This window comes from Mytilus edulis, chromosome 2 (genome assembly GCF_963676685.1).
Source record: "Mytilus edulis chromosome 2, xbMytEdul2.2, whole genome shotgun sequence".
Lineage (NCBI taxonomy): Eukaryota > Metazoa > Mollusca > Bivalvia > Mytilida > Mytilidae > Mytilus > Mytilus edulis.
The window spans coordinates 41788373-41816157 of record NC_092345.1 but is presented as its reverse complement, the minus strand read 5'-3'; the positions used below and the strand labels follow the sequence as shown (position 1 = coordinate 41816157).

The 27785-nt window shown below is 32.5% G+C and overlaps 2 protein-coding genes across 2 annotated transcripts in view; both read left to right on the top strand.

Moving 5' to 3' along the window:
- The first annotated feature begins 156 nt into the window (after positions 1 to 156).
- LOC139510852 (leucine zipper transcription factor-like protein 1) lies at positions 157 to 26818 on the top strand. The gene is made up of 9 exons (XM_071297391.1): positions 157 to 230; positions 7907 to 8034; positions 9159 to 9353; positions 10066 to 10204; positions 12739 to 12825; positions 21999 to 22043; positions 23481 to 23582; positions 24928 to 25031; positions 25804 to 26818. The coding sequence occupies exons 1-9, from the start codon at positions 228 to 230 to the stop codon at positions 25829 to 25831; spliced, it is 831 nt and encodes a 276-aa protein (XP_071153492.1). The 5' UTR covers positions 157 to 227; the 3' UTR covers positions 25832 to 26818.
- The window catches only part of LOC139510198 (costars family protein ABRACL-like), a 90229-nt gene continuing 84773 nt past the window's right edge, over positions 22330 to 27785 (top strand). Inside the window, exon 1 of the mRNA XM_071296656.1 lies at positions 22330 to 22334. The gene's annotated coding sequence lies outside the window, so the exon portion shown is untranslated. The remainder of the gene's footprint in view (positions 22335 to 27785) is intronic.

Here is a 27785-nt window from a genome sequence, read left to right as displayed (position 1 = left end):
CTTATTTTTCATTTCGATCAAATTAAAACTTGTTATAAATTATAATGACAGATAGTTTATCTTAATAATTTTGTGATAAAATATTTATTGATAGTTTTATGCATAAAAGATGAATAACATTGACTTTTTTCTTTATTAATACGAACTTCCGTTTGATGCGGAGTTTCACATTCGTCGCATCCGTCCACAATCCACAACTTGCTGTCCGATCTTTTTTTGCAGAAAACATGGTAATTACAAGACGGTGTATATTGAGTTAAAACTAGCACTCGAGGAAAAATAAACTTTAAGTTACAGTGACGTAGGCCTGTGCATTTTAAATGCTCAATTTGTCTTGTCACGGTCATGTCATACAGTCAATTTTTGGAAAGTTTGCTATAGCTTGCTATTGCTACTTTCCTTAGCCGTCGGCCTCAAACTTCCGGTTGACAGATTATCGCAATATATTCTGCTCCGAGATAGTGTAGTACTAGTGTTTGAGTTATGATTCTTGGAAGATTCTTTTAAAATTTTGAGTAACTACTGTATTGACTGAAAAGATAACAGCTTGAATAAAAAGAAATGAATATTCACCGACGATTCAGATGAATTTAACTTCATTTTAAAAATGAGTATTACAAACACTACTTCGCGGATCTGCCATGCGCTATAGAGAAAATCACAAGAAATCTACGCGAGATTACGTTTTCATTCATTCATGAATATTTCATGAATGAACATTTCCCCGCTCTACTTTTACCTGTTTACTATATGTACGTACGTAAACGTGGTAAAATCCCGAGTGTATCGAAAGAATCGAGAATGACTGATTAAAATGCGAGAACAAGTTGACATTTTGACCAAGCCGTCGGATAATTGAAAAGTGATAATGGTTTGTTTAAACAAAACACAGTTGAAAGAATATAAAATACACGAGTAAAGGTAAATACCGGCTTTGATAAAAAATAAAAATTTAAAAATGCCGTGATTGTTTTTGTCTAAACATCGATTGGAAGATTTTGATGCTAAAAATCATTTGAAAACTTCATTCCGTTATTTAAATACTAATTGTTTCACATTCCAATGTGGATGTAAGGAACTTTACTCGTTCAGCATGCTCAAGTGGATCAAACTGACAGCAGAAAAACATTGACCCAACGTCAGTTCTTCTTCAGTCTTCTTCCAATAATTTACATCATACCACTTCTGGTGTGTTATTGTAAATTCATATCATATAGCATCCATATTAAAAGCAACCGAGTCAGCATCTACTTCTTCGAATATTATAGCTCAGGGTATCAAGACAAGTTCTATAGAAATTATTAAGGTTCATGCTGTGTACCCTTTGGCTAAAATGGCTGCATTTTCACCTCAAAATTTAGATAGATTACAGACAAATCGCGGCCTGTGCATCTGGAAAAGTTTTAAGGCATACCATGCCCTATATAAATAGATTTCAATTGCTTAGTCACCCAAACTCAGAGGCAGTGATTACCGTAATATATCAAATGAATGGCTTAAAACAAAAATTCTCAAATGTTCTTAACTCATAAGACAATGCTTAATTTCAAAACAGCAACTAAATGTTTTACAGGTTATAAGCACCTCTATGAATCTAGTGTATATAAACTTTTTATTCCTGTGGTCATACTGCTGTTGTTTTGCTCCCGCCGTATTGAGTTTAATCCTTGTTCTGCTGTATGTATGTACGTCCTTCCCTTACTTGTACGTACATGTACCTCCGTACATCCCAAAATTCGTCTCTGTTCTCTTGCTTTAGTTTGCCTGAACCAAATTGTATGAAACTAATACGAATGCTTATAACCACAATTCACAAGTCAAGTTTGAATTTTAGTTGCGTCACTTTTACCATTCTAGCGTTTTTATGCTACTTTACAAATAGGAAAGTTGGTGGAAATTTTTGTTTCTGTTCTCTAACTTTAGTTTGTCTTAACCACAGTGGCGGATCCAGGGGGGGGGGGTTCCGGGGGTTGGAACCCCCCCCCCCCCTTTTTTTTTTGGCCGATCAATGCATTTGAATAGGGACATATAGTTGGAACCCCCCATTTATCCTGGGTTGGGACCCCCCCCCCCCCCCCTTTTTAAAATGGCTGGATCCGCCCCTGAACCAAATGCTATGAATCTTATACACAATGCTCATTACCACAAACACTGATCAAGTCTGAATTTTGGTGGCGATAGTTCTACCATTTTAGAGTTATATGCCCCTTTACATATGTAAAAAATTGCTGAATATTTTCGTTTCAGTTATCTAACTTTAGTTCGCTCAACCAAATGTTATGGAACTTATACACAATACTTTAAACAATAAAACAAAGATCAAGTTTGAATTTTGGTGGAGTCCTTTTTACTGCTCTTTAGGGTTGTGCCTCGTTAGAAATGGAACCAGATGCTCCGCAGGGCACAGCTTTATACGACCGCAGAGGTCGAAACCCTGAACAGTTAGGGCAAGTATGGACACAACATTCAAGCTTGATACAGCTCTGAATTTGGATTTTGATCAAATTTTTGACATAATATATAGGTTTCTGACATAAAACAAATGTCAAGATCTTACAAATCTATTGCGCAATACTGTGTGATTAGAATGTATACACAATGCTTATTACCCCATCAGATCAAGTACAAATTTTGGTAGCGTCACATTTACAGTTCTTGAGTTGTGATACTTTATAACGTTAATGCTAGCGGGGGCATCATTTGTGTCCCATGGACACGTTCCCTATTTTTGATAAAAGCCTTTAATATAAATTCACTTTCATTACAGTTGTATTGATTTAAGTTACTGTAACTGTCTTATTTATAAAAAAAAAAGATGCGGTATTTTTTTGCAACGAACCAATGCTATCCAAAAGAGTTCAAAGGAGGAAAATGTATTAATAACTATAGGCCACCATATGGTTGTCAATAATGAGAAATATTAGTACCATATACATGTAGAAATTAGCTATAAAAGGCCCCGATATGAAACATGTGGAACAATTTAAACAACAAAAATTATACGTATTAATTTACTAAAAACAAATATGAAGGATCTAAACCAATAGAAAAATACTAATTCACAGGCCCTTGATGTTGACATGGCATGGGTACATAAAAAGAAATTATCAGAGGCTGAGCTTTCTGTATATTTCAATATTTTAGATCTAAAGTTTTAGGTTGCAATAGAAAATATCAAAACTTTTTATGACAAACATGAAAAAAGTGATTTTTGATAATTACTGACAAGACAATGGTTAAGTTTAAAACATCCAAGCTGTGATGAAATACATTTTTGAAATTATACACGTCTATAACCTTTTTGGAATAATACACAGCTACAGTTGCAAACTTTCCAGAGGTGCTATCCAGCACTTTGATTTTTCAATCTCATCCCTTTGGCTTTGAATTTTGTGATTCTGTATCCTATGCTCAGACACTTGTCTCTTCATAAAAAAAAAACCCCACCTTTATACTTTAATATGAGGCAGGCATTAACTGTGAATGGGGACGAAGTCTGTATGAATTTTTTTTAAAAATCAAACGAATAAAAAATATGCATTTAATATGGGGACAAAGTCCCCAAAACAGTAGAAAATTCAATAAAAAAAAAAATCGGGAAAATTTTCCCGATATTTTCATTGTACTAATGAACTCAAAATCATTCAATTTTTTTTTGTTGCGTTTTTGAATTTCCGGATCTGTGCAGAAATCTACTTCCGTTTCCGGTCTTGTTTGCATGAGACTTTGAATAAAATGTATATTTATCAGTATAAGAAAGGAACTCAATACTAATTTATTTTAAAAAAATTGTTTGTTATAAAAAAAAACGTTACCTGATGACAGCGTTTCTTTGTTTACATTGAATACGACGTCATAACTTAAATAACGTCACAACTAAAATCCCTAACAACAGAACCAAAATCGGAAACGTTACATTCTTTGTTTACATTGAATATGACGTTATAACGTCACAACTAAATCCCTTACAACAGAACCAAAATCGGAAATGTTACGGTAATTCTGTTTCTCTTTTTAACATGTTTGATTTATAAAAAAATCATACAGACTTCGTCCCCATTCACAGGTTATGCCTGCCTCATATTATTTTTTTAATAAATTGATATATTTTTTTTATCATATTTTAACCGGAGAGCACGAATTTCATTATAAAATTGCTTGTCTCCACCGGGACTCGTTCCCCGGGACTTCTGTGTTACAAGGCAGCGTGTATACCGACTGAGCTAGTGGAGACAAGCAAAATTGTAATGAAATTCGTGCTCTCCGGTTACATTGGCGCCCAACAATAATAACCCACGGTTAGAAGAATTACCTAGCCAGGTTAAAATATAAATATAAAAAAGATGAAAATATCATCATTATAGAGTATAATGACTCTTGAGGTGGGGGAAGTGTGACAGGATTGCTTCCCTTAGAAAAACTTAGAAGATACTTAGTCAGCCGTAAGCGGTTGAGCTAAGGAAGTACTTCTTTAGCTCAGTCGGTTAGCGCACTGCCCTGTTACACAGAGGTCCCAGGTTTGAGTCCCAGTGGAGACAAGCAATTTTGTAATGAAATTTGTGCTCTCCGGTTACAATATTGATAGATGAAGAAAGTAAAAATTTGTGAGGAAGAAAGGGATTGTGTCACAAACCATGCTGTATCAAATATTCAATCACATTTCAAATACACTTTATAGCTAATCCCGGTTGACGCATTCAACAATCACTTTTCCGTCAGGTATTTTATTTCATCACATCAAAATTTTACGGGAACCTGTGTGATATCCAGTAATTGAGGACAAATAGCGATAAGGTGTATTCAGATTTGTTTAAGCTTAAATTTTGTGTCTATACTTTTGTGGCTCAACTGTTCAGGGTTTGACCTCTGCAGGAAAATCAAGTTTGCTGTCTCTCTGACTGCCTCTTGTTTAATAGATATATTAATACTTGTACAAAGTTCTACAAGTTGTACATGTATGCTATTTTTTTCCCGACATTACGTAAGATCACACAAGTTCCACAACTTTGACATAACATTTCATTTGTGACAATTAAAAAAGATTGACTTCATAATTAAACACTTATTGTTGCTTGATCATGTTGATGTCAAAAGGTTATTTGGAGCAGATCTACGGTCATTTGGAGATAAAATTCAAACAAATACCAAAAGAATAAATAAGTTTATTCTGCAGTTATATTAGTATCCACTGAACTTTGTTTTAGGTATATCTACATTGTACATTAATTTTCCAAACCTTACGTGTATATAACTGGTCAATTTCTGTTGTTGGAATAGTTTCTGATATCATATCTTTTCACAGCCAAATGACAATAAAAATGTTGCAATTGATTATTAATTAAAAATAATTTTAGTATCAATTGGTCAATATTGCAGCTTAAAATAAATGTTTTATTGAGTTATCTCTATTTTATATGTTTAGTCCAGAGTCTGAATGCATATGACATTGAAAGTTGTGGAAAATTCAATTTAAAAATAGAAACTTAGACCTCTCTCATTAGGGATACCTTAAATGACTCCGTAATATTTGGCCCATAGCAAACTGGTACTACAATGAATATCACAAGCTTGGCCTATAAAATTAAAAATAATGTCAGTATCAATTGGTCAATGTTCTTGCTTAAAATAAATGTTTTATTGAGTTCTCTACTATAAGATAAATTTTATTTCCAATAGGCAATAGAAGACCCATTATAGGCATTATCAGTAACATTGATTTTCACACAATTGCAATAGACAATACACAAGAAAATAAGTGCAAATGTATAGTCAGAGACTGATATACAAATGTGTATATATATATGTCTCTGGTATACATGTAGTCCATTATGACAAAAGTGTGTCAGAAATCATATATGATATTCTTCCTCAGTCATAATAACCTTCCATCATTACCGAACTGAACAGAGAAATAACACGACAGGTGCCGTATTGGGTGCAGGAAATGCTTATCCCTCTAGAGCACCTGATTTCACTTCCAGTTTTAGTGAGTTCAGGAGTTCAGGTTGTTTCTTATTTATTATTTATAACTGTTGATGTAAATGTCCTTTGATTTTTTTGAGTCTTTGTTTATAAAAAAAAAGATGTGGTATGATTGCCAATGAGACGACTGTCCACAAGAGACCAAAATGACACAGACATTAACAACTATAGTTCACCGTACGGCCTTCAACAATGAGCAAAGCCCTTACTGCATAGTCAGCTATAAAAGGCCCCGGATAAGACAAAGTAAAACAATTCAAACGAGAAAACTTATGGCCTTATTTATATAAAAAAATGAACGAAAAACAAATATGTAACACATAAACAAACGACAACCACTGAATTACAGGCTCCTGACTTGGGACAGGCACATACTGACATACATAAATAATGTGGCGGGGTTAAACATGTTAGCAGGATCCCAACCCTCCCCCTAACCTTGGACAGTACATAAGAACAAACAATAAAAATCAGTTGAAAAAGGCTTACAATGTACATACATGTATGTAACTCATCAGAGATGGACAAAAATACAAGTGGATGTGGCCAGGTACTTACTCTTTGGTTTTGATTGTTATTGGCATAGTCCAGAGATCTAGAGTCTGAATGACATTAACAACAAGGGAAAATTTTATGCAAATTAGTAAAGAGAACTTCTGTTCTCAATTCTATTCATAGAAAAACTATACATCTAAACATGCTCAAAGGCTTAAACTTTTTATGAAGTTACATTTTTTATTGTTGAGCCTGCAACTTTTGTTGCAGAAAGCACGACATAGGGATAGTGATCCGGCGGTGTCGGCGGCGGCGGCGGTGTTAGCTAACTTCTTAAAAGCTTTATATTTTAGAAGGTGGAAGACCTTGATGCTTCATACTTTGTATATAGATGCCTCATGTTACGAAGTTTCCGTCAGTCACATGTCCAATGTCCTTGACCTCATTTTCATGGTTCAGTCACCACTTGAAAAAAAAGTTCAGATTTTTTGTAATGTTGAATTCTCTCTTATTATAATTAATAGGATAACTATATTTGATATGTGCGTACCTTGAAAGGTCCTCATGTCTGTCAGACAGTTTTCACTTGACCTCGACCTCATTTCATGGATCAGTGAACAAGGTTAAGTTTTGGTGGTCAAGTCCATATCTCAGATACTACAAGCAATAGGACTAGTATATTCGGTGTATGGAAGGACTGTAAGGTGTACATGTCCAACTGGCAGGTGTCATCTGACCTTGACCTCATTTTCATGGTTCAGTGGTTATAGTTAAATATTTGTGTTTTGGTCTGTTTTTCTCATACTATATGCAATAGGTCTACTATATTTGTTGTATGGAATGATTGTAAGGTGTACCTATCTAGCGGGCAGATGTCATGTGACCTTGACCTCATTTTCATGGTTCAGTGGTTGAAGTTTAGTTTTTGAGTTTTGGTCTTTTTATCTAATACTATATGCCATAGGTCATCTATATTTGGTGTATGGAAATATTTTATGATCTTTATGTCAGTCGCGCAGGTTTTATTTGACCGTGACCTCATTTTCACGGTTCATTGCACAGTGTTAAGTTTTTGTGTTTTGGTCTATTTTTTTTAAACTATAAGTAATAGGTCAACTATATATGTTGTATAGAAGCATTGTTAGCTGTACATGTCTGCCTGGCATGGTTCATCTGACCTTGACCTCATTTTCAAGGTTCATTGGTCTTTGTTTAGTTATCTTGGACTTGGTTAATGTTAAGTTTATGTGACAGTTGTATTAAAGCTTAGCTTTATACTTAGGACTATCAACATAATATCAATGATTAGTATAGAAGGCGAGACATTTCAGCGTGTGCACTCTTGTATTTAATTATTCAGGGCAAGACTAATGATGAAATTTGGCTGTTGAGTGTTTACTGTAACTGTGTATGACTTCTTTATTTGTAGGATACCAAGTTGGGTATAAATGAACACCATTCAGCTCAGATATTAAATTTTCTGAGATTTTCTAGATATCAAAGAGGTCAGAGATTAAGAGCAGTAGAAATGTGTTTTGAAGAATTGAAGACTAGCAGGTATGCTCTTGTAGGAATATAGGTATTATTAAAGGTATATTGATCAAAATATTTTACTAATTTTATTATTTATCTATCACAAATACAAGTTGTTGTCTTGAACTAGCTACATTGACTAGGAATTTCTGATGAGTTGAAGTTTTCACCTGGTCCTGAACTTTGTTCCATATAAATGTATTTCGACTACGGTTGACTCAAAAGCATTCAAAATTCATTATTTATCTTCATCTTATACTCATATGTCAAAAAATGAGCTAGGGATTTAAATGGATTGAAGAGTTATACTGACAATACACATGTAATTAAGTTTCTGGACACTGATCATGACCACTGTATTGTTTTATGACATGATAAATAATAAGTGATACATTGTTATAGTTTATGAAGATTAATTTAAGGTGGTACCTAACACTACAGGGAGATAACTCTGCAAAGTCAGCTTAACGTTTTAATTACGTTGTGTTGTTAAAGGAATATTAAGCTTCTCGATGATCAAAATTAGTGTTTGTCAAACTGCTATATAACCAGCGTAATTTTTCTGACAAAACGGTTGGTTCAAAATTTTTAAAATTTTTATATTTTTGTACTTTGACAAAATTTTATGAAAATTAATTTACAAACGAGCCAAATTAATTTTAGTGAAAGTGTTGGGTACCACCTTAAAATGGTTAGAAAACAATTAATTGTAATCACACGTTTTTGAGCTTGGATGTGTATTAAATGGGAGTAAGACTTCCATTGGTGATTAACCCCAAAACTACTCAATTGGCATCTTTAATCTTTTTGTATTTTCTTTTGAAATGAACAAATTGTCAGCTTTACATATTAAATAATTTCTTAGATTGATTGAAAATTACTCTCACGGGTAAACTCACATGAGACATAGTGTTTTTACAATAATAAAAGATCATAACATACAAATACATCGATCTAATACCAGAATATCATCCCTTCTCATATTTACTCTGATTTTTTTTCCTTAACAAGCTTGGCAAAAAAATAAGATAGAGATGGAAATACATCTATCACAAACAATGTTATCTCTGATTTAGATACATGCGAGAATAATTGTTAAGTTATAAAAGTTCCTACTGCATGTACTGAGTACGACTTGTATTTTACAGACTTGATGAGACAACTTATACTATAGATGAGGTGACAGATATGTTAGATGGCTTGTTGTCTGTGGTGAGAGGAGAGGTGGAGTCAGAACTTATCAACACTTCTCATACAAACATTTTGTGTATGAGACAAATGTTTCAGCAAGCTGAGAAATGGCATCTTAAACTTGCAGCAGATATTTCCGAATTAGAAAATAAGTAAGTTATAGTGATTAAACTTTTAATTATCAATGCCATTTCACTGCGGTTTCATGTAGATATTATAATTAAACAATTCAATAAAATCCCCTTTTTTCTGTTTGTATATTTTATTTGTATATCAGTTTGGCCAGCTAAAGGACGCCTCCGGGTGCAGGAATTTCTCGTTGCATTGAAGACCTGTTGGTGACCTTCTGCTGTTGTCTGCTCTATGGTCAGGTTGTTGTCTCTTTTGCACATTCCCCATTTCCATTCTCAATTTTATACATCACATTTGAATACTGTTAATAGTCTTGTTGTTAATCTCCACAAAGAATTTCTACTTGCAAGAAAAAACTTTGATAGCAGATAGTAAATCTCTAGTCATGTGGTAACTTGGTTTAAAATCTCAGATAGTAGATATTTGAAAAAAATAAAAGGAGATTTGGTGTAATGAGACAAAGATCCATCAGAGTCAAAATGACGTGAATGTAATCAAATAAAGGTTTGCCTTGCATTAATGTCTTTTTATGCATAATATTTTGAACCCTTGAAATACAATACAGATCATGGGCATAGTATAATGATTTTTTTTTTTCAATACATGTACTGTAGATGTTATTGTTTTAGTTTCTATTTATTTTAAGTCTCCACCAGTACTTGGGTAAGTACAACAAACAGAAAAGAAAAGTACTCTTTATTATTTGACAAACATTTTGTTTATAAATTGTAGAGACCTTTTAGAGAACATTGCAGAATTTGAAGAAGAAAATTTTAGAGGAACGAAAAGAGATACCGATTTAAATAGTGTATTGAAGAATGTTAAACTAGTACCATTAAATGAAACAGGAGGAACATCATTATTACACATGGTATATAAAAGGTTTTGATTTACGTTAAAATTCATTTGAATTGATGTTAATTCACATGTTGCAGTAATAAGGTAAAAATGTATGCTTGATATCTTTTTATACAACCACAAAAATTAAAAATGACAGATCGTTTCCAGATAATAACTATAGTATAAGTTAATAGAAATCAATAACATTTTAACACAATGTTTATAACCACAAAAAGAAGGTTGTGATTGATTTTGGGGGTTATGGTCCCAAAGGTTTAGGAATTAGGAGCCCATACAAGCATTTATCTAGTTTCAGGACAATAAGTTGTGTATAAGTATTTCAATTGCTCTGAAATCGTACCGTCCATACGGCAATGTCATAAGTAGAAGGTTGGAATTTATTTTAAGGGTTATGGGGCAAACAGTGTAGGAATTAAGAGCCAAAAAGGGGCCAAAAACAAGAATTTTTCTAGTTTCAGGACAATAACTTGTGTGTAATTATATATACTGTATGGATCTCTTGACATTGTACCACAAGGTTCCATATAAAAAATGGAAGGCTGTGATTGAGTTTGGGGTTAATTTCCCCAAACATGTAGGCATAAGGGGTAAAAAAAGGTCCAAAAAGAAGCATTTCTAGTTTACAGACAATAACTTGTGTTAAGATGTATGGGTCTCTCTGAAATTATATTACAAGGTTTCTTACTACAAAGAAAGGCTGGAATTAAGTTTACCTTAAGTGTATAAATCTCTCTGAAGTTATACCACAAGTTTCCATACTACAAAGGAATGGTTTTGGGGGATATGGCTCTAATCATGTAGCAAATAACGGAAAACAAGAAGGGAAACAAGGGTTTTTCTGTTTAAAGGACAGTTTAGACAATATAAAAGTAGTGTAAGGGATGTAATCCAATTCTATTTATGAATACTGTTATATATATGTTTGATTACCTCCTTTACATTACTTGAAAATTATGTATTAAGAAATGAGATGATCAGCTGTAATTTTTTTTTAGAAGTTACTATTATTATTATTGATTTTAACCATGACTGTAGGACATATTATATTTTAATATTTTATGATGTATTTAAATGAGTAGTTATTGTTGCAAACTCCAATAGAATTTGAATTGATATTTTTGGGGGGATACGGGAAAGGAGGAGGTGAAAAAAATGGGGGAAAAGTGGGGGCTAAATAACAATTTGTGGTGTTGGGGTGTACAATTTTTCCCATTTCAGATTTCAAAAATTAAAAAGAAAAGTTCTGTAAATAATTTTTTTTAAGGGGATTAATATTCAAAAGCAAAGTGAATTAATTGTTCATTTTTTGAAAGCAAAAAAAATTCATTAGACCACATTCATTTTGTGTCAGAAACCTATGATGTCTGTGTCAACTATTTAAAATCTCCATCCAAATTCAGAGCTGTATCCAGCTTTAATGTTGTGTCCATACTTGCCCAAACTGTTCAGGGTTCAACTTCTGCAATCATATAAAGCTGTGCCCTGCAGAGCATCTGGTTAATAAAAGTATCCAATACATATTTTTAATATTTTTGAAAAGATAAAGAGAATGAATGTTAAATAAAGGCAACAGTAGTGTACTTCTGGTAAATATATTTATCATATACTTAGACTAAATAACATATAAATTTAACCGTATGATAATAGCATTAAATTGACGTAAATTCCATATTTTTCGAATTGGTGCTTAGCTGGCTGATATGAAAAGTTTATCACGTGCTTCGATTGTTATCACATGCCTTTCCGTAACGTTATCATATGGCATTCCGGTAATACTCGGTTAATTCCGGAAAATACACCTCAATGCTACGTTTTCAGTGAAAAACATTACAAAGTAGTGTACAAAACAAAACTGGAAAGTATATTCTTTAAAATAATAAAAAAATTAAAAATAAAAAAAAAACCAAACAATTCTTTAATAAATGCATTTTTTAAGTTTTTCTGAAACACAATTTAGAAAGTTTCTTTAAAAAGTTGACTTTTCCAAACAATGATCATTATGTATATTGTTGAATTATTTTGTTGTCTATTCGTCCATATTCAAATGGTTTTTTTTTCTCTCTCTGTTGAGGCATATGATAGAAAGATTTCAAATGTATCAAATTTTTGGCCCGACGACCGTGAACTGTTTTACTCTTTAAACTTCGGGAACCACGTTAAAGGATCAATATATGAATCTGTTATTTTTCTCTACTGTTGAAGCATATGATAAAAAGATCATAACATGTCATTTTTCATATCGCATGTATTATCAGCCCTCGGTCAATATCAGCCCTCGAGCCATGCGGCTCTTGGGCTGATATTGAACGTAGGGCTGATAATACATGTGATATGAAAAATGCCATGTAATAATCTGATAATAGTCATAAATCAAATGATCATTGAACTCCAATCGTCTTGCCTTTGCAAAAGTGTTTTATTTAAATGATAAAATGTAACAGTTGCTAACTGTGGTTTGATATTGTTTTCAGTTATATCAAAAATAAGTTTTATTTATTATTGATTAGATTAAATTAGCAACAAAATATTTTCATTTTTTTGCAGAAAATTGAAGAGTTAGAACAAGAAAATTACAAATTAATGAATGAAAATATGAAAGCTAAAGAAAAGTTGGTGTCACTGGGAGGACAGGTAATTGTAGTATATGTTTCTTGGGATGACAGGTAATTGTAGTATATGTTTCTTGGGATGACAGTCAGTTTATTATTTGAAGCCTGATGAAACATTTTTTTTCTGACTGTAAACTAAGTCCATTTGATAAAGGATGTGTACTGATTGATATTTTTGTCTTAAATACATTTTTTCATTATTAGTTTACATTGGCTAATTTAAACTAGCTTTCAGTATTCTCAGTTCTGTACTGTGTCTTAAGTGTTTATGTGTTTTTATATTGATATATTGAGTGAGTTATTCCCTTTTCAATTACTGTTAAAGTACTTTAATACTTTTAACTTTTTGGGTATCAATTTTCATGGTTTGAGCTATATTTACATTTTCATGGATTTATAAGTTTGTGGATTTTAGTTTTCTAAACATCAATAATTGAAAAATTAAAGCCTTTAGAATCAATGGTAACAAATAGGCTGGATTGAAGGAAATTGCAAAGTAAACAGGTATGACATTTGCACCAATTTTTAGCTCACCTGGCCTGAAGGGCAGTGAGCTTTTCCCATCACTTGGCGTCCGTCGTCGTCGTCCGTCGTCGTTAACTTTTACAAAAATCTTCTCCTCTGAAACAACTGGGCCAAATTAAACCAAACTTGGCCACAATCATCATTGGGGTATCTAGTTTAAAAAATGTGTGGCGTGACCCGGCCAACCAACCAAGATGGCCGCCATGGCTAAAAATAGAACATAGGGGTAAAATGCAGTTTTTGGCTGATAACTCAAAAACCAAAGCATTTAGCAAATCTGACATGGGGTAAAATTGTTTATCAGGTCAAGATCTATCTGCCCTCAAATTTTCAGATGAATCCGACAACCCGTTATTGGGTTGCTGCCCCTGAACTGGTAATTTTAGGGAATTTTTGCTGTTTTTGGCTATTATCTTGAATATTATTATAGATAGAGATAAACTGTAAACAGCAATAATGTTCAGCAAAGTAAGATTTACAAATAAGTCAACATGACCAAAATGGTCAGTTGACCCCTTTAGGAGATATTGACCTTTATAGTAAATTTTTAACCATTTTTCGTAAATCTTAGTAATCTTTTACAAAAATCTTCTCCTCTGAAACTACTGGGCCAAATTAATCCAAACTTGGCCACAATCATCTTTGGGATATTTAGTTTAAAAAATGTGTGGCGTGACCCGGCCAACCAACTAAGATGGCCGCCATGGCTAAAAATAGAACATAGGGGGTAAAATGCAGTTTTTGGCTTATAACTCAAAAACCAAGCATTTAGCAAATCTGACAGCGGTAAAAGTGTTTATCAGGTCAAGATCTATCTGTCCTGAAATTTTCAGATGAATCGGACAACCTGTTGTTGGGTTGCTGCCCCTGAATTGGTAATTTTAAGAAAATTTTTCTGTTTTTGGTTATTATCTTGTAGTAGGGTGCCCAATCAACAAATATTATCGATTTGCCTTAACGGAATAACATACGGCTATATTTTTATTATATCATTGGAAAGAGGAGAACAATCCTCATCGAAATAGCGTTGTCGTCGCTGTCTACCGTGGTCACGATTTTTTTTAAATCAGGGTCAAAGGTCAGAGCAAAAATTCAAGGAAAATGCACAGTCACATTTAGATAGCTTGATTCTCCTAGATCTATGCGTTTGGAGCAAAATAAAAACAATTAATTTATAGAAAAATATCTTTTGTGTCTACATTTAGAACTTATTTTATATTTTTACCCCCAAAAATGACTTAAGATTGACTTTTTTGCATGTAGGGTTCAAATTTGAAATTTTCAAACAGATGTTAAATAACAGTGACCTTGACCTATTTCAATTTCTAGATTTGTTATTTTTGTATTCAATTCGTTACAAGTAATATCTAAAGACGTTTTTTAGATCTTAACTTTAATCTTTTGTTGAAAACAAACTGTGTTTTTCCAGTTTTTGATAGTAAGGTGTTCGTCAATTTCAAGGTAAATATCAAATTTTTGTTATTGGGTGCGAAAAAGTATATATAAATGATTTGTTCTGAAATTAACGTCGAACTTGATTGAATTTAAAGCTCTGTGTATAACTTTGCTTTGAAGAAGTAAAAATTACTGCAAACAGAATAAAAGAGGGGGGGCAAAAGTTATGAAAACAAAACGTCTATTAGAACAGGTAAAACACCCCTTCTTACAGATACTAAATGAGCAACAATTGGCTATAATGTTTATAAGTATTCCAAAAATGTAATAAGGGAGAGGGTTATGTACAGCACCGATGTTTTTACAAACAAATGCAAACAAAAAAGGCGTAAGAAACCAAAGGAACATTAAAAACTTATAAAATGAAAACAAGCAGACAACAGTATTGCTAAAACACACACACAAAAAAGATCAAATGCAAATAGAAAATTATGATCGAGGCTAGTATTACCTACTACGTTCTATTGTCTCCTGTAGTTTTAGCCCATCAACCATGCCAAGGTCAGAGAACATATGGCAGGGTTTTTTTTGGGTTTTTTTTTAATTTACATATCTTTCGGAATCCCCATTAGAAAGATTATTACTATATTTCCAACGATATCAAAATTGATTATATGTTTTATTTATTGTTTAGAAAATATTATGGACTTCTTAATTTTCATTCGATAACTAACAATGATTTATAAAGGTACATACAAAAAAATGAAATCTTATGCATCGTCATCTTCGTCGTCATCAATGTTTCTTACTGCAACCAGATGAGTATTTACATTTTGACATATGTCATTTGCCTGACATGGGCATACATCTGTACAGGATAGATTTTGTCGAAGCAAATGCAACCCTTTGAAAACACAGATTCCCCCTCACAAGTACAAACTAATCTTGCAGAAATTCGGATGACATCTGACCTTCGAGATAGACAAGTCATTTTTCTTTTCCCATTCAAACTGAAGAGGAGAATGCTAGGTTAGTTTTGCTATTTTGGAAGATAGCTTTACGTCTGGAGTGAAGCGCTTATTTCATATTGTTTAAAAGTAGATTCACAAGTAGGAAATTTGACAAGGGAGAAATTTTAAATTGTAGCCAATTTTACGCTCAATTTGTTTAAGCACAATGATCTATTTTTAGTTTTGACTTGAGATGATCCAACCTAACAACAAGATCTCGAGCTGCATTAATCGATTCATCGATGTCACAACAAGAAAGGTTTGAAAAATCGGTGAAATCATCTGAGTTGTCCTTTAAGACTTATAAACAGTGCGCCTATCGATCCTAAACAGGACCGATTACATTGTATCGCATCATGTAACATCATGTGCGGCTGGTACCATGTTACAGGTGGCAAACCCGATACTTTTACATGTGTCATGGACAGGTAAATAGCGGAGCAAATCTTGTGTGCAAGCTATATTGCCAGTTTGAAACCATAGCTCATGCAGATCACAAAATACGAATGAACAACAACTGTCATATTCCTGACATGGTACAGACATTTTCAAATGGTGGATTGAACCCGGTTTCATAGCGCTAAACCTCTCACTTGTACTTATGAACCCATAAGATAAGAACATCTGTATCTTGTGACTTTTTTACTAATAGCCTACTCTTGATTCCTTTCACACCGAACTCTTTGTCTACATGTATAGCATGTACAATCATGCGAGTATCTACTTCATACTCCGTCTGAGCTGATTTAGGGTCCTTGGAAGTGTTAAATAGAATATGACTTCTTCATGTATTATAGTAACTGTTGATATACCATGATGCCGAACAATCAATTCACCAAGAAATCTGATTAAGGCCTGCTGGTTCTCACTGACCCAAAGAAATTTTATACAGTCAGGAATTTGACGACCTTCTATATATGCCCTGAAACACTTTACAGACGAACAAGAACTTGATTAAGCTTTAAAATAACTGCAGTTGTGTCTGCTAGTGTAAGATTTATAGCAAGAATGATGGTAAAGCATTTTGTAATCATCAGTACGAAGATAGTCTAGGTCTGAAGCATCGTGCAATATACTAAAATATACATGATCTTTCCGTCCTCCCATAGCCTCGATAAAGCTTTAGTGTTAATTCCTCGCATATTAATAGGCAATTCAGTAGAAGAACCATGACATATAAGTTATAACACACTTATCCCATTGTATTTCAGTCCTACTTTGCTTAGGGTTTGATTAGCATAGTTTAACAGGACTGTGAATGTGTGCCATATTCCGGGTCTGAAACGTGACCGAAGGATTTGTTTTGTATATTACAATTATAACAAAACTATCAATTAAAAGAAAACAATTAAAGTTATAAAAACCAACAAAATGATATTTCAAGTTACAAAACAACGATCTTCAAACAAACTGGACTATCAAAAACAAACAAATTGGCCATACAACAAGCAAAAAAAAGAAATGAAGTTAGTGACAATTGTCCTAGTTAATGACCTAATAGTGTAAGCTAGAAAACGATTAACGGCACGAGAAAAGGCGTGTTTGAATCAAGACAAAATTATCACTAAATTTGTGTTTTTAATTGCTATTTTCTTTTCACCGATTAACATTACACGAAATATATTTGGCACACATATGAACCATGTCTTATTGATGTAATCAGAGTAAAAATCCTGTGAAAGTAACACGTAATAAAATTGCTTTCGTTGAAAATGTTGTTAATTTCAGCTATAAAAATAGACCTACTAAAATCATGAAATACTTATACTTAAATTATATAAATATTTTTTAGCTTTCTTTATATGAATAATTTGATGTTTAAGCTAAATGATAAGTACAATTTGAACAAATAGAACAAAGAGGAATAATTTTATTTTTTGTGTTGAAGATAACCTGTACTGTACAGTATCTTTGGGTACCATAAGAAACAACGAAATTTTGAAAAATGTGACCACAGCAGCATACGACGACATTCATGATTGGAAAATATAATGATTTTTCAACAGTTTGCATCTAAATTTAGCCGTATGTTCTCCGTTAACTTAAACTCGTTAACTAGACGTCTTTTTCGATACTGGGCACCCTACTATTGAATATTATTATAGATAGAGATAAACTGTAAACAGCAATAATGTTCAGCAAAGGAAGATTTACAAATAAGTCAGCATGACCAAAATGGTCAGTTGACCCCTGAAGGAGTTATTGCCCTTTATAGTCAATTTTTAACCATTTTTTCGTAAATCTTAGTAATCTTTTACAAAAATCTTCTTCTCTGAAACTACTGGGCCAAATTACACTAAACTTGGCCACAATCATCATTGGGGTAACTTGTTTAAAAAATGTGTGGCGTGACCTGGCCAATCAACCAAAATGGCTGCCATGGCTAATAATAGAACATAGGGGTAAAATGCAGTTTTTGGCTTATAACTCAAAAACCGAAGCATTAAGAGAAAATCTGACAGAGTTTAATTGTTTATCAGGTCAAGATCTATCTGCCCTGATGTTTTCACATGGATCGGACAACCCGTTGTTAGGTTACTGTCCTGAATTGGTAATTTTAAGGAAATTTTGCCGTTTTTTGTTATTATCTTGAATATTATTATAGATAGAGATAAACTGTATACAGCAATAACGTTCAGCAAAATAAGATCTACAAATAAGTTTACATGACCAAAATAGTCAATTGACCCCTTAAGGAGTTATTGCCCTTTATAGTTAATTTTTAACATTTTTCATAAATTTTTGTAAATTTTTAGAAAATATTTTCCACTGTAATTACTGGGCCAAGTTCATTATAGATAGAGATAATTGTAGCAACAAGAATGTTCAGTAAAGTAAGATCTACAAACACATCACTATCACCAAAACACAATTATGTCATGAATTTATCCGTGTCCATTGTTAAATATGCACAAGACCAAGGTGAGCGACAGAGGCTCTTTAGAGCCTCTAGTTTAAATTGTCATTCTTTCATTTGCGCCGATTTTAAATTTGCTCCTTATTGCATTTACAGTTTAACACAGGTGAGTAAATACTTGTACATGTACTATAAATTGAAGGTATATTGGTAAAATAGAAGAGATTAAATCACAAGAAATAAATATATTAGCTTAGTGTTACTCGGCAAGAACAGATTTATGATTTTAATGTATTCCGTTTTTATGAATTTTAATAATGTTAATATAGTTTTAATTCATCATTTTAGTATAAACAGAGTGCTTTTATCTAAGGTTATTGCTTCTTTATTTTTAAGTATGTGAACATAGTGCATTTAAATTGACTTAATAATCCTGCTCGAGATCCTACTTCCACCTCCCGTGGTGAGCACAGGACAACAGTCATATTATATAATATAATATAATAGGATAAATGAAAAATAACATTCACCTGTAATTTACCTGTAAAAAAATCGGTGCAAATGAAAAGAAAAATCGGCGCAAATGAAAGAAAAAATCGGTGCAAATGAAATGCAGATCGGCACAAATGCAAAACGCAGAGTAAACATTTGACCTGTGTAAATCGTAGTGATAACACTAATTAACCCATGATAAAGTGATCAACAGATTAAAGACCATCAAAGGTGTTAATTAGGCCATAAACATGTCACCTAAAGAAAACAGTAACATAAACAAATGCTATAAACTCATATTGAATTGTCAAATAATTCTGATCAAAATCAAGCTCAGCATGAAATTATTATTTCCAATATGTACGAGAACTATGAGGATATAATGAACACTTTATCATACTAGCATATCAATACCAGAAATCTGACTTTCATTGATCAAATTTTTTTTTTATGAGAATTAAAAGATCAATAGTTGTAGTTTAGGTTATTAAAGATTAAATGGGTATAATTCTGCATGCAGTTGTAGTTCTGTGACTACTATTTGTAAAGTATTCTCAGATTTGGCATTATTCAATATATTCTCTGGATCATATCAGTAGTCAAACCTACCGATGGCCCAGGGATCTTTCCATGTCTTGATTTAGACAATGGTTGTTTTATTTCGTTGGACACTTAAATTCATGGATAAAGTCATCCACAAAAATTAGTACCCCACAAATTAAAGTACTTTCACAGTAGTTTTATGCCCCACTTAGAGGCACTATGTTTTTTTTTGTCTGTGCACGTGTTTGTCTGTTCATTCGTTTGTCCATTCATCATAAATAATAAGATATATATGGTACATTTATGTAAATTTCTAAATTTTTAAAATTTCTGTCATTTGACTTGGGCCTAAGTGTTCAAGTCATGTGATTAGGTCCATTTTTGAGATACAATAAACAGTAGGTCAACTATATATGGTGTAAAAGTTTTTGTGGTTTGGTCTGTTTTTTAAGATTACTACAAGTAATAATTCAGTCAACTATATTTGTATTCAAATGATTTTTAGGTGTACATGTCTGTTTTTCTAGTTTTATCTGATCTTCATCTCATTTTCATGGTCTGTTGGTCAATATTGAGTTTTGTGTTAAGTCTTCTTATCAGATTCCAGACCTGCCAACTATCCCGATTTTCGCGGTATCATCCCGATTTTTATCCCTCAACCCGAATCCCAATATCGGGATCGTAAAACAAGTCAAAATCCCGATTTTCAACAAATATACCCGAAAAAATTATTGTTTACCAATTTTGAAGTTTTTCTGATCAATTTAAAAAAAATCTATAATTTTACCTGGGGACATATTATGACAAATTAACGACCCTACGCTAATCAACAGTCACAACAGGTGTCATAATTAGTGGTTGTATGTAATCAGATTACCTAATGGGTCGTAACAGTCCTCAAAATTACACAAATTTGGTCAAACAGCCTTTCAATTTTAATCAATTTACCATACAAGCACAATTTGCAACATTTGCCATAGTTCCACAACAAAATCATAATTAATTGAAAGATGAGAACTGTAATGAACTCTCAAGAAAACATTGTTTATCTTGAAATCCGTTTAATTTTTGAAACCAGACGTCGTGTGTCTGTTGATTTAAAATCGATGCCATTTTGTATTCACTTTTACTGTGTTACTGTATAAGCCTCCGCCGGTAAGAGCACCTCTGAATACAAAGAAAGAGAACTCAAATTTTATCCATTTTCTCATTGATACCGATAAGACCATAAGTAAGACTAAATCAAAATCTGTCTTCAATCATCCTTCTAACTTTAGGACATGTAGTTTTAGGTCTGTTGAGTCAAGGTTCATAGATAAGAAGGTTTTTGGAGGGTGAAAAAAGGGGGGGGTCTCTACTTTGAATCCTTTATTTTTAATGCCATTTTTCTCTATTCTTCAGTTATTTTGTCAATTTTATAATTTAATAGTACAAGAGTCATGCAAATAAAAGAAATCAAGGCCTACAAGCTCATCATTAGTATACCAAAAGAAAAAAGAAAAGAACTTAGACTATTATAGGAGTAAAAAACAATGCACACAGAAAAGTCGCTAAAATTGTAACCCTTTAAAATCTGGTCGCGCGCTAAATCCCCCATGGAGATTTTCAAAAGTTGGCAGGTCTGAGATTCTGTAAGAAATAAGTCAACTATTAGTATTAAAATTGAGAATGGAAATGGGAAATATCATATGTCAAAAGAGAAAAAAAAACTGACCAAAGAGTAGATAACAGCTGAAGACCACAACTGGATGACCCGGTCTTCAACATAGTAAAAAAATCCTGCACCCTGGGCATGTGTAATGTTTTCATATCTAACTGGCATTTTCGTCTGAGATCTGACCTTTCCCTCATTTGGATGGTCAACTTACTCAGCAAGCCTTGCTTTTTTGTCTGTTTCTTAATTAAATATAAGTTGGTACAAATAAATTTCATATTTTCCTAGGCCTAAAATAAAATATTGTTTGTTTCCCCAATCCCTACCGACCCTGCAAAATTGGTGCTACTCATAAAATTTTATTGTCAAAACTAAGTGAAATATTATTTTATTCATTTTGGATTTTCAGGCTTGCCGGATCGTCCGAGTATGTCAAGCTTTTTTGGAAAAATAAAATTATTTCCCTACCTACCTACCCACACCTGGCTTGGCAGGGTCAGGATTGGGGAAACAAACAATATTTTAATTTAGGCCCTATATTCCAATATTGTATATCTATACAGGTAAAATCCAATTCATATACTAGCAATTTCTATGGCATCTTCTAGTTTTATATATGTTTCTTGCATGCATGCATGAAAGTTTTAGATTCAAACTTCTGCTTCATTGTTGACAAATTTAATGTATTACATAATAACAATATTTCCACATTTTTACAGGCTGCAATACAAGAACTAGCTTCAGCTGTAAAATCAAGTGGAAAGGTAAATGTTACAACATAAAAAAGTTTTGATGATTTTCTTATTGAGAATTTGTCAAAACAGTAATTAAAATTGTCCTCCCTGGAAACTAATATTGTCAAAACATTGAAGTCCTTTGAGGTTTAGCAAAGAGTTTCAGTACTGATAATGGAATATACAATGTATTTACTTTTCATATCCAATTTTAAGCACATTAGAATGTTGTAATTTAAAATAAAATATAAATTATTTTCATAGATGGCTAGTGTTCAAAAGATTCCTCTGGTATATGTCATTGTCCTTGACTTAAGTAAAAACATATTTAGTCTATAGAATACCTGTTTGGTAAATATGTCTTTTGTCTGATTTGAATTCTTTTATGTTTGAATGATAACTTCCTTTTTTTTTTGCTCCATGCCTAAACCAAGAGCCTAGCTATGTGCATACTGAAAAGTAGCAAAGTATAGACCCCTGGCTTGACATCACACCAATCCAATTGGAACGATGGTTCAAAATAAATGCATGAGGCTATCAGGAAGCCTATGAGGCTATCATTCCTAGAGGCTATCATGCCTATGAGGCTATGAGGAAGCCTATAATGAGACAATGAGGAAGCCTGTAAGGAGGCTATGAGGAAGCCTAGTAGTGTTGATGTTGAATTGGTGTTGGAATGAATTTGTATGAAATTTGACAGTTTATCCCCAGAAATTCTTGGGGGATGAGTGAAATTTTTGAAACAACCAGTGATAAAATTTCATAAATGAAATCAATAAACATAATGCTGAGATTGCTTCCCCTGTCATGGCAATATTGAAGGTGAAAGGAGGGGTCGGTGGGAGGCAAGTTTTTAGCTAAAACACTATTAGCACTATTAGCCAAGATTATTCTATAACTGCTTAATCTGCATTTAGATAAATGAATACTCAAGGCAGCATACACAGGTTTTTAATACACAACTTCTTAATGGGATACTCCTAAGTGGGAGGAGTTAAAACTGCACCCAGATTAATGTATCAAGAAACAAAGGACAAAGGAAGCCAAATGCCACAAGTGGTCACTAATTAACAAGACATGTATATTTGTATTGGAACTGATGAAATTAGACCTCCTGCTAAGAACATGTGATAAACTTCATATCTAACTGATTGACATATGATAATAAATCTGTTTCATCTCAACAGCAAAGAAAATACACATCCTGGGAAAATCCTAAAATAATAACTACTGAGTAATTAAAATCAAATTATGTATAAACATAACTTATATAACATATAAGTACCTAAAATTTGACCAGAGTAAATTTCCCTGTCTATTCTTAACTTATAGCTGTTCAGAAGGTTTAAACATAAAACTTGACTATCAAGATTACACAAAATTAATTCGTCAGCTCATTACACTCTGAAGGTTTTTAGTGTTGATCAAATGTCAATAAAACAAAATGTGTATTAATTGTATTTTTAGAGTAAGAAAAGTAGTCCTTCAGCAGGTGATGTGGACAATGACTTGATATCTACTAAACATGAATTATTACGGATTAGAGAAATGCTAGAATTAGCTGAGAAGGTAATAATAACATTCAGGTTTTTCATGTAGAACTTAAAATAGAAGAGGTACAACAAAATCTACTGCATGATCAGAAGGTATCTAAGTATAAAATCAACTAGATGATTTATTATGGTAATTCAATGAATTCAATCAGATACTGTCAAATTAGAAATTATTTTGAGGTTTTATTAATGTGAATATGCAACTGGTTGAGTATAGCAATAATAGGAAATTGCATATAATTTAGATATACCTGTATGCAGATTTTTCTAAAATTACAATAATTAATTCACACAATAAGTTCTAAACTTACAGTAATTGAAAAAGGAAACTATTTTTGTTCCTGTTCTACATCTAGACCTGCCGTCAACCTTATTTTTTTTTGCTATGTTTTATATGTAGCTAAGCCACTCTATTGTTACTTCATTGAATTAAAAAAATATCATTCATGGCATATTCTATATTCAAAAACCAGAATTCTTTAAAGAAAGGACATACAGTGCCCTGAGAGGATAAGAACTTGCATTCCAAATTATTTAAGACAATTATATGACTCCATGTAGGAATATAGTTAAGGTACTAAAACTGTCTTAAAAAAAAGGGAGTCAGCCTCAAGTTTAATAAATACTTCATTGGACCACAGTTAAGATTGAGTATATTAAGTGATCTACAATCATTTAACATAGCAAACAGATTTACCTAAGGACGCATTATAGTCTGTAACTCTCTAGTCAATGTATATTGCTCTTGTGCTCAAAACAAGAAAGTTAGAAAGAACAAATAAAGTTTTTACACATATCTTTACCAAGAACTTTTACAGAAGGTCCAAGTCCACAGTTATCTTACAGTGCATTTTTTTAGACAATAAATGCAAATTAAAAAAAAATGCTACCTGTGTGTTCTCAATAATATTTTAACAGTGTGTTGTACTACTTTTGGTACAAATTATATCAAAGAAAACTTCATCAGCTCTAACTCAAAATATGGATAATTTTATGTTAAGGGGGTCTTGAAATCTTTTGACAGTTTCCAAAGTGCTAATTTTTAACCTTTTTCAGCTGAACCAAACCACCACTTTACTTTAAAATTCATGATCCAATTTTTTTTTAAGTGTCATTTCACCCCCTACTTGCTATGTGAGGCATAAAACATAGAGAAATAAATTTGGAAGTGGTATAAAAAGAATTGGCAAGTAACACACTGTCCATACTAGGGACTATATTCATGGACAACGAAAATCAATGGACAATAACTGTGGTCTCGGACCAGAACATGTTTAACACACAAAATAGTGACCTATAGTTATGATCTATAGTTATATTTATCATTTCCCAGAGTAATTTATTATTTGATTATTTTACAGGAATTGGAGAAGAAGGTCAGTCAAACAAATCCATTTAGAAATTTAAAGAAGATGCTGATTTCTAAAAATGATCAACTAAAACAGCTGCGGAAAAGATTATCAAAGTAAGAAAAAAGTATCCTTATATGTAGTCACATGTCCTGTTATAGCCTCTAGATAGTTTGTGGTTTAAAATGAAGGTAGCATCAATTCAAACATGCATTTACAGCCTCAGCGATATTATGGTAGATTGCTTGCCAAGATAGGAGGAGCTTGAGCGTTTGATACCTAGCTGACTTTAAAATTTGTGTTATCATAATAAACGCTATCAATAAAGAAAGTCTGACAGGACCAAATTGTTTTGTTCAGAAAGTACTTTTATGTACATTAAATTTGTCAGATGGCTTCTATAGGACTTATTGCTCTTAAATGAATCTTCAAGATGGCAAAGGCAAGACAAGATCTACAAGTCACAGTACTGAAATTGTCACTCAACTCATTTCTTTCCCTTAAGTGATGATTTATACAGATTTATGTGTAATATTGCATATTATTTTGAATATTATTATAAAAAAGCAAAAATGATCAGCATGATCAGATCTTGAAACAGGTAAGCATAGATGAAATAGTCAGGTGTCTTCAGGTATGATAATTAAAGTGTACAATATTTGTTGCTAGAGATAGGTATAGACCCAAGCAAGACCACAGACTCTTTGTAGGCTCTAGTTTAGACAACAGGTTTTTACTTAGTCAATTTAACTTGCAGCCCCCTATGAACAAGTGAGGAAAACTAACCTCACTTAAACTGCAGTATATGATTAATAGAAATATGATCATTGATAAATGATTTTGTTTGTCAAGTATGCCTATAATGGAATTTATTTCTATACTTTTTAGGTATGAAAGTGTAGCAGATGAAGATTGAAGCATAATACAGCAATAACTCTCTTTTATCATTGTGTTCATAAATGTATAGCCCTTTAGCAATTATGCTTTATGAACAATATGTGAAACTCTGTTGTCCTTTTAGTTTTATTATTTAGGATAATATATTTGTCATAAATACATATATATTATTTGTTTTAGGTTATTCATTCAAACTTCTGTTAAAATCTCTTGAGTCATATTATCTATTTCAAGTATAAATGCACAAAATATTGAACTTTAAAATATCTGTTTATGAACTTCCCTTTCATTGTTCAAATGGATAACAGCAAGGAATTACATACTCTTGATAACAGGAAAACTTGTTCATTTAAGTGCAAAGGAACTTTGTTTATAGATATGATTTTTAAACAATTTAGTAAATTTTTTAATAGATATATAGATATATTAGAAAAGTCCATATAATAAAAGTGATTGTTAGTTCACGTCTGTCATATTTGTATTTTGTAAATTATTTTGTTATGAATTAGAATGTGACTTTTCTCATTCAAATTGTTGCAATTTTTCATGTCGGGCGACTTTTGAACCCAACAATATGGTATGGATTCATCTCATTGTTGAAGGTCCTATGTCGGCCTATATTTTTTATTACATTGTACTACCACTTCAATCTAACTCTGATGGATAGTTGTCTCATTGGAGATCATACCACATCTCATTTTTATATTTGATAAAAATTGTAAATTTGTACTGGTGTTTAAATAGTTAAAAACATTATAGCAGTGGTTTGTGTAAGTTTTAGTGAAAGGTTATGGTTCAAGTTAACTTCATGACATATCAGTTTTCTAAATTTCTATTTCTACTATCTTTTAAACATTGTAAGGTTGTAATTAATTTGTGAATATCATTAACTTCTGTACTCATATATTTAAATTAATTTTCTGTAGTATGATTTAAAGTTATGTGTTGATATTGTAAAATTAATAGCCTTTACTTTCAGTTTTACAAACTGTATAATGTATAATAAAGAATTTTTTGTACAAATTATGTGTATCATTTATCATGTACTTTTATCAGTGCATCACCCTCTGCTAACTAACGACCTAAATTATGTACAAATTAATAAAAGAGAACAGGAGTGCACACGCTGAAATGTCTCGCCTTCTTTACTTACCATTGATATTATGTTGATATTCCTAAATAAAATGCTTTACTACAACTATCACATACAATCAACATGATTGAATGATCATGGTGCATAACCATAACGGCCACTTCTGGCGGAAACGGATACTGCCACCAAAACCAACGGTGACTTTTGGTGTTTCTCCTATGATGGACTCTGACGACCATCCGAATAATGATGATTTAGACAAATCTGTTAGAAAAAACTTAACTTTGACCACTGAACCATGAAAATTTGGTCAAGGCCAGATGATACCTGTCAGTTGGACATGTTCACCTTACAATCATTCTATACACAAATATAGAACACCTTTTGTATACAGTATCAGAAAAGCAACACCGAGCAATGAACCATGAAAAATAGGTCAAGGTCAAATACAACCTGCCAGACTAACATAAGCATCATAAATATTTCCATACACCAAATATATTTGACCTATTGCATATGGTATAAGAAAAAAAAAGACCATAACTCAAAAGCTTAACTTTGACCACTGAACCATGAAAATGAGGTCACAGCCTGCCAGTTGGACATGTACACCTTACAATCCTTCCATACACCAAATATACTAGACCTATTGCCTATAGCACGAGATATGGACTTGACCACCAAAACTTTACCTTGTTCATTGATCCATGAAATGAGGTCAAGGTCAAGTAAAAATTACCTGACAGGCATGAGGGCTTTTTTTTCAACTAATTACTGACCTACCTAAAAAAAGGTCAAGGACAATGGACAGACGGAAACTTCGTAAAGTGAGGCATCTATATACAAAGTATGAAGCATGCACCACCTTCTAAAATATAAT

Excerpts from the sequence above, each read along its gene's own strand:
- LOC139510852 (XM_071297391.1), top strand. Across the intron at positions 10,205-12,738 it reads GAACATCATTATTACACATG|AAAATTGAAGAGTTAGAACA; the intron begins GTATATAAAAGG and ends ATTTTTTTGCAG. Across the intron at positions 22,044-23,480 it reads CTGTAAAATCAAGTGGAAAG|AGTAAGAAAAGTAGTCCTTC; the intron begins GTAAATGTTACA and ends TTGTATTTTTAG.